Below are 16,398 nucleotides of genomic sequence, written 5' to 3'. Positions count from 1 at the left end.
AGCATTTCAGAGGATGAATTATGAATGAATAAGCACAAAACAAGTCTCAGGCTGTTGCAGTTTCAAGATGACAGTAGTTTAAACCAGCACCTGAAACAGTAATTCAGGGGAACATGAACCTATTTCCAGTGTGTGCTATATCAGATGCTAGCAATGATATCTTAAATGTCAACACTGTTAGCTACGTTACTTGCTTACCAAACTGTGAAAGAATAGAGAGAGAAAAAAAAGCTTTTCAGTTGTACTTTATGTGGAATGCAGCTCGCTGGGCGTGCTGTGTGCCAGTGGCAGAACCACCCAGGCTCCAAGAATGCCCCAGTCTCAGCTTGCGACTGAGGTAACCAGGGAGCAGAATGGGTTCTGTGGTGTTCTTGGGATGCTTGAGAGATCACAAAACATCCTCTTGGTGAGTCACTCTGAGATAACAACAGCAGTAGCTTTCCAACTGGGAGCTTTATATTTTAAAAGGACAGGCCTTGTGTTTAAAATGAACATGTTAGGCTGGTAATAGCAGACTCCTGTAGCTGTGCAGATGCACAGAAATCAACCTATCATTTTCACTCTGTAATTAATTATAGGATGCAATTGATGCAGATCTAATAAGAATGCTCCCAGCTGCCAGATCCTTGAAACTACTGCAGAGATGAAAAAAATAGAAAAGATCAAGGGACAGTGAATTTGAAAGAGGCATTCGAAATGCAAGGAAAACAACATCTCTTTCTCAGAAAGAACTACCTGTGCTCTAAAAAGACGGAGTACACAGTATGGTGTATTTAGATACCCTCTTAATTACACTAGAATTATGCAGGAATGAAGTGGAAACGTGGAACAATTTGCCCTGTGAAAAGCTATAGACTAACCACGAGGAATATTTAAAACCTGCACTGTGAACTGGGTAGAAATGAACGGTGCATTGCAGGAACTGGGGGGAGCATTTAGGTGGATTCTTCTGAGTATTTCGGTGCCTTTAGTTCAGAGGAGTAAGACACTACTTAAGAACAAACCCCATTCCTATCCTTTCTACTGTCTGCTTTTAAAAAAAGCCACACCACTAACTCTGTTTTCCAGTCGTTCCAGTCTCAACATGAAATCAGATGATGGGCTACGACCGAACTGCAAAGCTGCCCAGATAACGACAGCCATCATCAGCATCCCCACGCCGCCGGCGCTCACGCCAGAAGGTGAGAGCAGACCTCCACCCAGCAGCCCGGGCCACTCCACGAACATTTCTACCACCACCACGAGCAACATAGTCAAGGTCTCTGCCTTGTAAGATGTCTCATGCACAGAAGGAGGCTGGAAGACCAGTGCCCCTCTCCCTCCACACCTCCATGTTCCCTTCTTGCTGCAAATTGTGCCTGGATGGACGAACCTGACATTTTGTCATCGAATTAGCAATGGAGACCTAACGAGGCAGCTTTCTTCAGACTTGCATTCATGCGTTGGACTGAGGAAGGATTAGGAAAGGGAGGAAGAGTTTTGTTAAAAGTAAAATCTGCATGGAGAGTACGTTGTGCCATGGTACAGGGCAGAAATTACCTGTGAAGGCTGAAGGGAAGGAATCATCATGGCAACAAGAGAGTCAATAAAGAAAACAGAAATATAACACTGTGTATCGCAGCACCTTTTTAAAGGTTTTTAATGGATAATATTTATTCATGAGGAAATGACTGAAAAAGGTGAAAAACAATGGATTTTGTGAATTTTTTTTCTTCATGGAGCAGAACCTTTAAACCAACCAAAATTTCACATTTTTTTTTCTTTTATAGGAAAAGATTTAGACAAAGAAGCCACCTGTCACAGAAACCTATTTCCATTCCTCTGTGTGTGTGCGTGCGAGTGTGCAGCAGAACCACAGAGCCACACTGCATTTCAAAGAGCAGAGCATGTTTTCATGATTCAGTGCACAGTAGGAAAATACAAGCATGTGTCAGCACATACATGTGCACACGTGCACACACACACACACCTATTTCACCCTGGATGGCATTCTTTATTTAGACACTTTTGTATCCGCCTTTTAAGTCAATACAGTGCAATTGCAAACAGTGTGTTTGTCTGCTAATTATTGTCTGTGAAAACATATTTGTGGAAAAAAAAAACAAAGACAGGCTTCAGTAGAGTTTTAGTCCCACATGGGTATCTGCTTTCTATTTTTGTTATCACTTACTTGTAAGAGTGTGACTAGACTACCAGTTCTGTATTTTTAAAAAGGAAAAAAAAAAAGTAGGATTCTTTTTTAATACTGTACACACAAATGGCAAAGAATGAGAAAGCACTGAACTCAACTGCATCAAGTGTTCATAAGTCTGACAGAGGTTTCTTGTAATGTATGCCCATGATTTTTTAGTTTTGTTTTCTATGTATGAATTTCTTTGCTAGCACTGAACATACAACCCATTGTAAATAGTAGCCAAATAATGTCTGGATCTATACTTGATGATAATTAACCCCACAGCCAAATATCTTGCATGGACAGAGAGGTATTTGGCTTTTTCACAGTCTTGGGGCTCCAGTTGTCTCATCAACGGCTTCTGGGTTGCACTGATTTTGGGGGTAGACTAGGTTAGCGATTTTAGTTATCCGGTCCCAGCACAGGCTATACAGCATGCATCCACCTGAGAAGGGGGAGCAGTACTGGATTTTGGAAAACATTTGATAAATTGTGGTATAGACAGCCTTTTCTTTTTGCAGTTCTATAGTCAGTTTGAGAAAATTCACGTACTTCTAGTCAACCAAAAACTATAACACTGGTACTGCCAGGAAGCTAATACTCTTAACTAAGGTGTGGTCAGTCCTAGCCCCCTCTTTCAAATATCTTCCTAGGAATGAGTTATTGTAAGGAAATACATAGTTCCAAAACATAACTGATTTTTCCCTCTAAGAATAACAACTTTTTTCTTCCATTCTGCCCTTCTCGAGTCCCCTTTTCATAACAGGTGTGATCCGTGAAGGGCAGAGGGAGAAACTGTCACCCACCTCTCGCTTCCTGAGCCTTCCACTTGTCATACACTGTCTGGCTAATTCTTGTGGTTATACACAAATGCCCCGTCAAGACCCTACACACACCCATAAACGGCAACAAACCTACCCCCCAACAGCTTGCAATAGAATAGATTTCAAGTATCTTGTTTCTGAAAAGCAATTTTACCAACACTACAGGTAACTACTCAAAGCATGTTTGAGGCTGATTCAGCAAAGGGATGTTTTGTTTTGTTTTTTAACATCTGTCATAATCTATCCTGATGTAATATTTATATACACATGTACACACATACGCGTATAAATAAATACACAGACACATACATGTATAGATAGATAAATAGACCTACATGCTGACTTAAACATACGAGCTAGCAACCTGCTTTGTTAGCACTCCTAACCTACTAGTCTATACAGTGGACTCAGATGGCTCACGCGTTAACTCAATACCCTCCTTAGAAACCTACAACATTCTAGGAATATTAGGGCTATGGCTAAGCCTTCAGTAGCTGCACCAGCTTATAGTCATTTATTCCAGTGCTGTAATATGTTACCGAAAACTATGTTTAGTCCTGTTTTAAATGATTAAAGTGCTCTGCCTTTGCTGCTTCCTGTAGGAGGTTATACTGCAGTTAATCTTACCATTATTGAGTTTTTCCCGATGTTTTAATTTAATCTTCTTTTGCTTTATTTAATTTCATTATGTCATCATATCTGCTCCCCATCTGAACACCCTCAGCCTTGTAGATCAGAGGCCTTGCTCTCCACCACTTTCCACCTTGCAACCTCATTTACACTGGCACAGAATGAGGGTTAAATGCTACCATGCTGATAGGGTACAGTGTTCCTTCCAATGCACAGGAGTAAACAATCGCAAAGAGCCAGGGACTCAACGTGGACTCTCAGGGCTGCCTTTCTTTCTCCTGATTTACTGTGGAGTGGTAAACAAGCCACTTCATCTCTCTGCATCTATTTCTTTATCTGTAAATAGCAATCATAGCAACCCCTTTCTAAACCGTGTTTGGCACATTTCATTGTTATTGATCAAAATGCTTTCTGAAAAAAAAAAAAAAAAAACACAACGTTTTTAAGTGGCAAAAATATAAGCAAGGAGGAAAGCCAGTCCTTGGGGTTTCTGGATGGCTGCCTGGTCTCATATTACGGCAGCCCTCATCTTTGTTCTTTTCCATGGAGGAGGAATCAGTGTTATCCTTGCCCAAAAATATTCGGCTTCTACCATTAACTTAGCGTGTGCAGCCCCATGCAGTCAGTACTTCAGCACAGACATTCAGGGGATAAAGACAGACAAAATTAAGGAAGTCTGAGCCTAGAGGAACAGGACTAAAAATATTTTTAATGGAGGCATTAGCGCCTTTTATATGCTGATTTGAAGTAGAGTGAGTAATGTTTCCAAAAGCACTTGAAATATGCTTGCACAAAACCTCTCATGGATTGCCCAACACAGCTACATCCTCATTATGGGAGCACTGTGCATTCATTGAAACAGCACAGACAAGAATCTATCGCCATCATATCAGCGGTTGGTAGGGCAGAACAAAACATCCTTCAAATGAGATGCATGAAAGAAGGAAAAACATTTGCCCACAAGAGCGTAGGAACTGTACCACAGCCACTTTTTCCCACAATAACGGAAAGCAATTACCTTTACTGAACTGCAAGGCTCTTTGTAATCTTTATAGCAACCTACAAACCATTTCTGAGATAGAGACAAGTCAACCCTGAGAATTCCTAGACCAGAACTTTAGCCAAAGGCCTTGGGCCATTCTCTTCTGTGGTTCCCAGTACTGCCCTGCCTTACCAGTCTCCCTGTCCCCTTCTCCAGTACCGAGCACGCCCAGGGCCAAACACAGACATTGCCACGGATACAAAAACCAGCACGTACCCTGCAGTCCTCATCATTCCTGATGCATGGAGAAGGGGAATTCTTCAGGCGTGGGCTGCCTCCAGGAGAAGTATCCAGAAACCCAGGCTGTTTCTAGTCCTGACCCCTTTGTGAAAGGCAGGGGGTACAAAACAGCCTGATCAGCAAGACTGCTCAGCAAAGCCTCAATAGCATATCAGCAGTTCACCTCAAAAAACCTTCCCCCTCCCTCTAATTCCTTGCAAGTTTTGATAGCTTTTCCTTCTTCATGAAAAGAAAAGATACAAAGAGATTGTTGGTACAGAAAGCATGTGGAAGGGGGTTGGTTTTCCAGTCTTTCATAAAGCAATACTAAAAATATTAGAGAAGCAACACCTTTATCCAAGCGTTTTGCTTCTTTTCAGAACTCTTTTTTGAGGGAAAAATATTTCCACAGATTTTCAGCCTATGCCATCAATTCACTCGCTTCTCACCTGGCATTGCATTGCTAATGGAAGGAAACACACCCAATTAGTAAAAGAATGACGAGAAATACCTTTCCCATCCAGGCTTAAACTTTCATCTACTCTTTCAAAAATCCAACTTTTACTTTTCTTTTCCTTAAACATCTTAGGTACAGCCATAAAGAAGAGGCTACTGACAACACAACTTGGTACAAAAAAATTAAAGAATAAAAATGTAATCCATGCCCTGCTAGCACAAGATCCTTCACTGCAATATATCACACTGCTTTCTCTAGATTACATTTAAAATTCTCCACAGAAAGGACTCCCACTGCTTCCCTGGAGAGCTTATTCCAGACTAATAGATCTCAATGTCAAGGATTTTTCCCCTGCTGTTCAGCCATAATTCTTACCTTATTTTCCCTTCCCCTGTTGTCATTATACTTTCACATCTTGTCAAATTATTCTCCTTTCCACATGGAAAGAAAGCTGCCTTTTTTTTTTTTTTTCATGAAGTTATCATTGTAAAAGTAAAATGGGGAAAAGGTAAACTAAGTAACACACGTGGCTTTAGTGTGGAATAAAATTAATATATAATTCAAAAGGAAACATTAGAAAAATACATTCTTCATATTTTCCAGAAATACTAAATTTGAATCAATGCCGTTTGCCTAAACTGAAACAGTTGATAGCATAGTTGTGCTGTAAACCATCATTCTAGCTAAGACAGCTTAAGGGTGTGCATGAAATTCAAATACCAGCTAGAGGAAGCAAAGTTTCTTCAAATATTTTGCTTTTTGCCTTTTTTTTTTTTTTTTTTTAAGTAAAGAGGTTGCATACATTGTATCTTACGTGTATTATAAAACAGATTCAGTATATTAAAATCACATTTAATTTATGGGTTGCAACATCCCTTGGATCCTGTTTTAGTATTTTATCAGCGTCAGATGTCAGAGCTACAAAGTCGGCATTCATGGATGGCTTACAAACAGCAGCAGCTTTGAACTAAAGACTATATTGTGCTTTTAAAATTAGGCAAATAATACCCATTTTCCATATAACTTACCAATAAAATACACCTTGATTGAAAAAAGTCACTTCTCCAACACTTCAAGCAACTGCACTAGATATGCAATTTCAGAACTCAAGTTTTTAGGCTTCACATTTCTGGATGCCATAAACACCCTTCATAATGGTTTTATTCTTCTAAAACCTTAAAAGCAAACACGATGCAGTGTGCACATTGATTAGAGGTAGTATCAGGAACCTACGTTCTACTCCTAATTGTCTTGATGAATCACTAAGTGACCTAGAAGAAGTCATTTCACCTCTCTATGCCAATTATACAAGTTGTATAGCAATTAATAACTCCTTTTTAAAAAAAGTGAAGCTCAGTTCATTAACACAGACAAAGATACCATAGAGAAAGCATACCGAATAGTACTGCTACTTCCATTCAGAACACAAAAACTGTGCCAGAAAAACTACAGGTGGATCACTCAAAAGACCAGGTGACAAAGAGCTTGTGAAAATTCCTTCCTGAGTTTCGATCTCAGTCAATAGTCTGTTACTTTCGTGTGTATATGTGTGCACGTGTTTTCGTTTTGATTTAAACTAGTACTAGTCACAGGGAGTCACACAGCTGTGTGGGTGAGAAGTCAATAACCATGCCGAATGTTCTTCTCAGTTGTGGCAACTATGACTGGGAGCTCCCACAGGCTCCTCGGACCAATGAAGTATCTTTCAAAACGCGTGTGATGGTATATTTTTGATAAATTAGTAAGGCATTCCAATGGTGTTTTCTTTAGGAGTTTTATGTTATAAGAAGCTCTCAACCTTATTTTCTATTTTCGTACTATAAATGGGCTTTGCTTACAACCATCAGAGGACAGATACAAAATGTACTGTATACAACTGCAGGTAGCTTCATTTGAGAACAACTTTCTAGAAGAACCAAGTTTCTTGTTGTCTTCTTTTGGAATTGTAGTGCATATGTTGAAACTTGTATATCATTTACAGTATTGAGTCTTGTGCCACTGCTGTACCTGATGTATCCAATCTGGATTAAACAGAGTATGTGCCACAAATACCAAGACGATGCTGTAGATTTCTTCTAAAAAAGATTTTGGGAGGTTATTTTGGAGAACATTGGGTGATAGCCTAAGCAACTTGAGCTGCATTTAAATATTAAAAAACTTACTTCAACAATAATTTACAAGAACAGCAAGATAACAGAGATGCTGTAGAAGAGCATTAAAGCAGATACCTAAGTGTAACTTTCACAGCAACCTCCTTTTGTGTGTTAAGAGTTGCAGCAAACTTCATCCTGGAAACCAGAACAGACTCTTAAAATTATGCAGACGTAATGTAGAAGAGCCCTCTCTCTGTGGTAATGTGTTGTGACACAATGGAGTAATGTAGGGGAAGAGAAGAACAGGAAGAAAAATACTCCTAAAATAATGCATATTTAATTTAAAGAGCACATGTTATGACATTCTTCTAAAAGGCAGCCTGGCCTTAGAAGTTCCTGTTAGGCCACAGACTTGCATTATCACAGATAGGGTCAGATTGTTTCAACTGCAGATTGTTTCTACTTCAACAAGTAGAGCTGATCTCATCTGAACCATAACAGAAAATGTCACGTTGAATCATTTTTTAAAATTTTCAAAATTATTTGATCAAATTGAAACGTGAGGTAACACCCAGTAAAGGCTGAACAATGTGACTTTTATTTCTTGCAGTGAAGCACGATACCCACTAGGGGACACCATTTCCCCAGCTAAAAAGGGGGGAAAAAAAAAAAAAAAAAAAAAAAAAAAACACCAAGAATAGCCCAGTGCAGGACAGCACTCAACTAATCCTGTGCCAATTTTCTACACCACTCAAACTACAAGAATCCTAAAGTTCTTCTTCACAGCAGAGTCTGAACTGCATGGCATAAAGTTTAGACCCACAACTACACAAGAAACTGCACAAGTGCTGCCAGGGACACCACAGGATTTCCACAAGAACATTGCAACATTAAGAACTCCCACAAACAATTTATTAATATAAGCTGAGTGAAAGGCTATTACACTTCTCAAAATTGATTTGAAAATAGCAAAAAGTGAGCAACCGAGTAGCCTTGAGGGCATCCATCTCTCCAAATTGAAGTTCTCCTTGGAAGTACAGTTGGCATCAGATAGGAAGCAGTGCTTCACTAAAGATAATCCAACCTTACCCTGATCAAGAAAAAAAAGAAAGCAACAGACTAAATGTGCTCTGGTGAACTTTGATAAATCCAAAATACTGGCCACAGAACTTTGTCTCTGCTCCCAAACATACTAAAGCTAGAGCATGAAGTTTCAAAATTAGTGTGAAGAATCAGCCCAGCCATCAATAGCCTAAACCAGCCACCACTTCATCCCGTCCTGCTTCAGGATAGCTATGTAGAAGGCAGTGCAACCAAAACAAGAAATACCAATTAGTGTTAGTACTAACAGGTAATTTCATTTCTAATTAAAGCTTTCCTTTAAGTGTGGCAAGTCTGATATTGTTGCACCCTGAGGGACAGACCAATTATAATAGCTGCAGATTTTGTACATAATTAAACCATCCCCTACTGCACAGCGTGCCTGTTCTATAGAAATGTTATTTATACAGTGTTAATTAACTGGACTAAAATTAGCAATACAAGCATTGAGATGCAGGTTTTAGTCTGTCACTAGTAATTGGTATATAATCAGTGCCCGATGCTTAATAAGAGAATTACAGAAAGGGGGAATGATCTCTGACTATAAACAACTTTTGTAGTCTCATTATGAATTCATCCTCACCCAAAAGTTACAAGCAAGGAAATCAGGCAGAGAAAATTGAGTTTGTTTGCATTTTCTCCTTGCTGAGTATTCTTACATGGAAGCAACTGACTTTTGTCTTTTATTTACTTAGCATTTGAAAGATTGCAACTGAACATCCAGCTGTCTTTCATTTCCTTTTATTAACAACTTGTAACATCACCACTGGAATGCATGTAAAACATTTACCTAGACACAGCTCGCATATGAAAAAGACAATACTTTTCTTCAATCTGTTTACATCTGACAATGTACTTGTAGACAGACAGTTACGTTTTCACAGACATTTTCCATTTGCTGTCCCAACCAGCCCATCCTTAACAGCAGAAGCATTATATTAATCATCACTTTTCAGCAGTTCCTGAAGGTAGACTGAGTTGGCATGATAAGCATTCATCCAGTTAAACTGTCTGTAACTTTTCCTGTAGTGCATGTGAGACATTGCAGCATAGTAGTTTTGCCATGCTTGATAGTAAGATCTCCAGTAGTTTTTATAACTCCAAGCCTCTTGCAGAAACTCAGGAACAGCATCATCCCAAGAGCCACAGGAGCACTCATCTTCAGTTTTTCTTGTGGAAGGATTAGGGCACTGATGGTAATGGTTTTTCTTTTGTTTAGAATTTTGTTTCAGAATTTTCTTTTTTGCTTTATTTTGCTTCGGGACTTGCGATAGCTCCTTTGACTTCTCTGGTGTAGGACAGAAGCCTGTAAGACCCTGATGAGTGGTAGGAACAGCATTCTTCTGAGTATCTGAAAATGCTTCAAAGCACGAGTTATTTTCACTGCTATTGGAGGAAGCCCTTGAACTGTACGAACCATCACTGTCACCAGACACACCATTTGCTACTGTTTCTGTATTATGTTCCATCTCTTTCCACTCTACATCACCATTTCTGGGGAGTTCACATTGTTCTCCTGGGCCTGAATAGTTTCTTACAATTTCAACGTCTCTCTCCAACCCTTCTTTAATGAAGTATTCATAGTCCTCAACAAACTCTGAGAAGTTCCAGGGATTGTTCTGCTGCTTTTTGAAAGATGACAAGCAGGGTATTCTGGGAAGATTTTTTTTCAATGCTTCTTCATCTGGAGCTTCCACGTTATTACTTTGTACACCTATTCTGGAGACAGTTTCTACTTGCTTCTTCTGTTCTGTGTTGCAACTGGAAGTTTTGGGGTTTCTGCTACCTTTTTCCACATTTGCGGAATTTGAGCACTTTTTCACCAGCTTTTGCTTCAGAGCCTTTTTTGGCCTCTCTACAGAATTTTCGCCTGCAAGATCAGAATGAGGCTGACGTACCTCCGCAAAACTATTTTGAACAGACTGAAGTACTGGTTCCTCTGATTTGAGACACACAGTGTCAGAATTCACAGAAGCACCTGTACATACAACAGGTTTGACTTCAACCTCCCAGTCTTCAAACTGATCCATCATTCCAGGAGGTATAGGCTCTGTACAAAAGGGAAACAAGCAGGCACTCAATTAAGTGCATCCTTCCTTCTGGAATTCAAATGAGTACTGAAGGAAAGCTTTGCAAAAGCATGGATAAGATGTTAAGACATTTTAAGGATGCAAACCACCCTCTTCACTTCTTGAAAGAGCTCAAATAACCAGAACATTTTCTTCATGGAAGGCAACAAGAAGTTGATTAATACAACAAGCACTGCATTACTCATCATCTATATTCCATATCTTATTTAATCAGGTAAAAAATTAGTAGTTATGCAAGAAGGTTAAGTGCTACATTTTTGGCAGAACAGCTTCTGGTAAAGCATGGCAGCAGATCATCTCGTTTCAATTATTCTTCCCTTCTGCTGTATCTTACAGCCTGAGAAAGGCTTAATACTGAATTCCTGGAAATTCAAGTAATTATGCACTTGCTTATGCAACAGCTGGATTCTGAGTTCCTGTCCCTATCTGTAGTCATGCACTAAGTTCTTTTCCTATTTCTTCCCACAACTGCAGCAGTTACACAAGAGGTCAAAAGCACTGGTGATGAGAAGTCTAACTGCACCAAAAATAATGCCACTATAGCAGAGAAGATGCATGTCAGTTCAGTGTTGATGTCTGAAGCATTGAATGAGCAGCAAAAAGCAACCAAAAATAAATAAAATATATATATATATATATGTAGCTGCATTCACAGGAGAGAGCATACCTGGTAAAGGCAGAAGCTGAAGGTTACATTTCTGAGCAATTTTCATCATCATGTTTTCTTCCTCTCCGCGGCAGCAGTAAGTCACAGATAAGCCTAAAGTTCCTGCAATACATAACAAAAAGTATAATTACCTAACCAGACCTACATAAGCCGGTGCAACGTCAAGAAATCCACAACTGTGCTTTTACCAAAGCGCCCAGCTCTGCCAATACGATGCATGTATGTTTCCCAATCTACAGGTACATCCAGATTGACAACCAGATTCACTTTTTCAGCATCAATTCCACGAGACGTCTTGAGAAAACAAAAAAGGAAACAAGGGGAAAAATAACTGAATACGCTGAAAAGAAAATTAAAGAAATACAACAACACATTTGGGAATAACTGCTCATGTAGTAACTTCTAGTTGTTAAAACACACCATATAGTATCTATGAATTTCCAGTGAGTTTACAGTAATACACACGGAACAGGCACGTTGCACTGGGATAATGAAAACTAGGGATCATTTTATTTATTCCTTCTGCACAGCTAATACAAACAAGCATATTTCTTCCCAGCATTAAAAAAGTCAACATGACAACACGCAGATTTTTTTTTTTCCATGACAGAACCTCAAGTAAACAACAGAAGAAACACATTAACCACCCAAAAAAAAAAAAAAAAAAAAAAAGCTGAGTGCTTCAAACATAACCACTGCTCAATCTGGAGTTGTTTGGGATATAACTGTTGTGAGTATACTGCACTAAATAAAAACTTCTTCCCATAGCTCCTATCCAAAGTTAACACCTCTGCTCCTCTGCAATCTCTACAAACTTCTAGCATCCAACAGCTAAATTAAAACTGATTTTTGGAACAGATGATCAGCAGTAGACAATTTCGAAGTTTCACAGTGTAAAGTCAAACAGCACTCAAGTCACACATTTTAACAGTACGTGTATGTTCTACTCAACATCAAGACAAATCTATCTCAAACAAACAGCTTTATTTGCAACACTCACACATGCTGTGAAATACTAACTCACCAAGTCTGTGGAAATCAGAACTCTACAATGGAATTGCTTTAATTTAGCCATAGCATCAAGTCGTTGATTTTGATTCATACTGCCTAGAGAAACAGAAGTTAGAATGAATAGCTCATGTTCTTCGGTTTCATGCCCCTAAAATTCTGGAAGACACTGCTTTGTAAACTGTAGTTGATATGAGAAATAAGGTTGAGAGAAACTTCTTCAAACATCAGTTCTAAATGAGTACACAGGAGAAAAGCAAAACAAGCTTGAGACTAAGAATTATTTTTTGGCAATGCATTTCCTTTTGCTCCTTTGAGAAAGAAACCGATTACATATATACTTAACCCATTTGAATAACATTGGCTTTAGACAAATTTTATTTTACAATCCCAGAAAAAATGCTGAAGTAAAAATTCAAAGGAAGATTTCTAATAAACATTTGAAGCTTTTTACAACAAAGCTAGAAATAGAGATGTAAATTCAACATCTGCATTCCCAAGCTACAAGCTACAAATTTAAGCTTTCCCTTTAAAAATAAAATAGTGCACTTGTCTAAATACTCATAATATGTTTCTCAGACAAATTAGAAGACTGTAAAGTTCATCAACGTAAAAATTTAATTAATATTTAGGTCTTAAAGACCTATGAAGAGTCAAATGCTCTTCTTAGCTACTCAAACAGAAGCCATACAAACCAAGCTTTTAGGATGAATTTTCCTATCATAGGTCCCAGCTGTGCACAATTTCAACCAACAGAATCACAAAGTTTTGAATGGGCTTACCTGAAATATACTCAGCGGGAAAGCCTCTGGATGTTAATATTTCAGCTAGATGTTGAGCCCTGATACGATACACAGAATGAAAACAGTAAATAAAACTACATATCTACCAGCCCACGTGCATTTCTTAACAAGAGACTACTCTTAATAGTCAAGGATTCCGTTCCAAAATTGTCACCATCATCTTACAGACAGTCAGATGGACAGATGGACAAAAGCAATAGCGTATTAGGTCCCACTGTACTCTAATGTACAAGATACTTCTGTGTTAAAGCTTTACTTTCAGTATTTCTGATCTGTGTTTCTGAAATTTTATAAAGGTCTCAAAGCAGTCCGCAAAAGATCTATAGACGTTTACCCATGAGTGGGTATTATAACCATTGCTTTTGAACATGCTTTTAACAGATTTTATTTCAGATTTATTACCTGCTGTGCAAATTTGAGAAGACTAATGCTTGATTAAATGGAATCTTGCTGAACAACTCCTGTAGGTGCTGGGTTTTTTCCTCAAATGTTTTATGCGGAAGTGGATGGGAATTCACGATCTTATAATACTGCTTCAACCCTGAACATGAAACCAAGGAGACCATCAGATGAAAGTTTCCATAAAAAACATGCAAAGCACCGTGCTGCTATCAACATGTCACTGCAGTTAAAACGAAGACTTTTAAACATAAACACAGTTGACAAATAAGAATATAATAGACAGGTTTTCCTTAAACAGACGAAACACAAAGAATTTAAAACTTTTTAAAGATGCATGTTTTGGTTTTAGGATACTCTTCTAAATCTATTGATAAGATTATCAATAAAAATGGCTCACCAATGAGACTTAGATCAGTAGGATTCAACCTCACAAACGTTGGTTCTCTCATATACCTGGTCAAAGCATTAGCTAATGATTCAGGATAAGTAGCTGAAACAGCAAGCATCTGTTTATTGTCTGGCAGCGAAGAGTAAATCCAACTATGAGAGAAAAAAAATGGGAATGACTAAAAAACATGCATCTAATCTGCAGATAAATGCATAGGGTATGTGGTTTTCTTACTTGATTTGCTCCTGAAAGCTGCCTTCTTCTAGAAGCTTATCTGCTTCATCAAGAATGAAGAGACGGATACTAGCTGTGTTCAAGTAGTCCAACTCTATGAGCTGTTTTATTCGACCTATGTATGAAAAAAAAGTAAACTGAGCTTCACAAATATTAACTCAAAGGTTCTGAAAATAAGTTTAACAGAACTTAATTTTTAAAATTCACTTTAATAAGCCTTCAAAAAAGGTATATTTAGTATAATCTCTTGCTAAAAATACTATCTTGGTCTAAGCATTTTTGTCACTGCCCTTTGGGACCCTCGTCTATTATTAATAAAAAAAGGAAATCAAACTTCAAACATAACATTTTTGCACTGTGAAATATCACGCAGTACCTAATGAAGTACAACGCTGCATATCCTCACCTGGGGAACCAACTGCTATGTGGCATTTCTTCAGTCTGACTTTGTCCTGGTTCAAAGGTGTCCCTCCAATGAAGACATGGCATTCCAAACCTTCCATTTTTATTCCAATAGTTGTGATTACCGCATGGATCTGCACAGCAATCTCTCGTGTAGGAGCCAAAATAAGAGCCTGCAAGCATCAGAGAATTATATCCAAATGCCACAAAATGGTTCAGAACCTTAAAGCACGGCAAAAAGCTGTGATAACATCAATTACGGTTTACATATGATTCGCTACATGACCTGAGATAAACTTTTGATACAAGAACGCTATTTATAGGGGTATACCACACAATTACACATAATAACACAGGCAAAAACACGAGTCCCACTGCCCAGAACGTTGTTTTCCCAACAGAAACAACCGATCCCCCCCCGCAGCCCGAGGCGCACCACCTCACAGCAGGGCCCGGCGCTCACCTGCGTGGCCGGGCTCTCCAGCATCAGCGCGTCCAGGGCGATGGTGGAGAAGACGCAGGTTTTGCCGGTGCCGGACTTGGCCTGCACGATGAGATCTGCAAGGAGCCGCCACAGGAGTCAGGGGGGCAGGCGGCGGCCTCCAGCCCCGCGGCCTCCCCCCACCCCGCGCCCAGCCCGCCGCTCACCCAGCCCGCAGCGCCCCAACGGAATGGCCTTCAGCTGCACCGGGGAAGGCCTGTGGAACCCAGCCGCCTCCAGCCCCGCCAGCACCGGCTCCGACAACAGCAGAGACCCGAAATCGGACGGGCCCCCGGGCACCGCCACATCCCGCGTGCGGTTCCGCTCCCTCCCGCCCGCCGCCTCAGCGGGCGCCGCCATCTTGGGAGCGGGGAGCGGGCGCGCGGTCTCTCGCGAGAGGCGCCCTCAAAACATGGCCGCCAGGGGGCGCCCCGGGGCTGACGGCGCCGAGCCCGGCCCTCAGGGGCAAAGCGGGCTGGGTTGGGGCTTGTCCCGTGGTTTGTGTGCGTTACCTTGACGAAATTATGTAAACCTCGTAAAAAGCAGCCGGTGGAGCTCGCATCTTCGAAGTGTGGAAGGTGGCGGTGCTCGTTGCTGGTAGATCCCAGAAGCCAGACCTGGGATTTTTGCATTCAGTTACAAATTACTCGGGGTTTTCAGTAAACTGATGATGACTTCATGGTTTTCTGCAGTCAGTGGAAACTGTCCCCCTGCCTGTGATCTGATTTCACACTCTGGCAGGGAATACTGCTACTCAGTGGGGCTTTATCTGTGCATGTATTAGAATCATAGACTCATCAAGGTTGGAAGCAACCTCCAAGACCACCCAGGCCAACCATCACCCTGCTACCAATGTCACCTACTAAACCATGTAGGATCGCCCATCCTACAGCTTGTCTTAAACCTGGTAGCTCTGACCTAATTAGGAACGAGGTAACGCAGGCAGAAACGAAGACCATCTGCAGGAGATCAGGGGGTGCAGGCCACCCTTCTGAACAAGATGAGGGCATGGGACACACCATCCACGCGTGCCCATGCTTGCCACAGGTCCAGGGCCGGCACGTTGAGTCAAGGCACAGGCTGTGCTTTGGGGGGTAATCGACACAACACATCTTTTCAGCTAATTTCCTGGCATTTTTTCTACCAACATTAGCAATTATTTCCTGTTTACAGCAATAAGCGAGGCTGTGGCTCCCCACTGTGAATCTCAATAGATGCATTTATCTACATAGAGGCAGTTAATGATTATGTTTATGAGGCAGCAATCCTTTATACTAAGACAGACAAACCTTCAAAGCTAAACAGCCTTTCATACCTTCCTGAGCCATTTGTTTTAGGAACCGCACAAAAGCTTACACTTAGAAATATCAGAGAGGACAAAACC

At 40.2% G+C, this 16,398-nt stretch overlaps 2 protein-coding genes across 7 annotated transcripts in view; one reads left to right on the top strand and one right to left on the bottom strand.

The window, feature by feature from the left end:
• The window catches only part of KCND3 (potassium voltage-gated channel subfamily D member 3), a 115,782-nt gene extending 108,388 nt beyond the window's left edge, over positions 1–7,394 (top strand). For all 6 annotated transcript variants that reach the window (XM_084497852.1, XM_084497849.1, XM_084497850.1 and 3 more), the window contains one exon: positions 1,069–7,394. In XM_084497852.1, coding sequence (XP_084353978.1) covers positions 1,069–1,273 — 205 coding nt within the window. In that variant the 3' untranslated portion in view covers positions 1,274–7,394. The remainder of the gene's footprint in view (positions 1–1,068) is intronic.
• Positions 7,395–9,264: 1,870 nt separating this feature from the next.
• DDX20 (DEAD-box helicase 20) lies at positions 9,265–15,393 on the bottom strand. Its single transcript, XM_084498122.1, has 11 exons — positions 15,182–15,393; positions 14,997–15,091; positions 14,538–14,706; positions 14,132–14,246; positions 13,907–14,049; positions 13,510–13,648; positions 13,087–13,145; positions 12,321–12,403; positions 11,485–11,590; positions 11,297–11,398; positions 9,265–10,589 (listed from the first exon to the last, which is right to left on the bottom strand). Exons 1-11 carry the CDS (start codon positions 15,372–15,374, stop codon positions 9,478–9,480), a joined length of 2,316 nt encoding a protein of 771 aa, XP_084354248.1. The 5' UTR covers positions 15,375–15,393; the 3' UTR covers positions 9,265–9,477.
• Between the last annotated feature and the right edge of the window lie 1,005 nt (positions 15,394–16,398).

The sequence above is a fragment of the Aythya ferina genome (genome assembly GCF_964211825.1).
Source record: "Aythya ferina genome assembly, chromosome: 25".
Taxonomy (NCBI): Eukaryota; Metazoa; Chordata; class Aves; order Anseriformes; family Anatidae; genus Aythya; species Aythya ferina.
The sequence above is the reverse complement of the archived record's forward strand: the minus strand, read 5'-3'. Positions and strand labels throughout refer to the sequence as shown.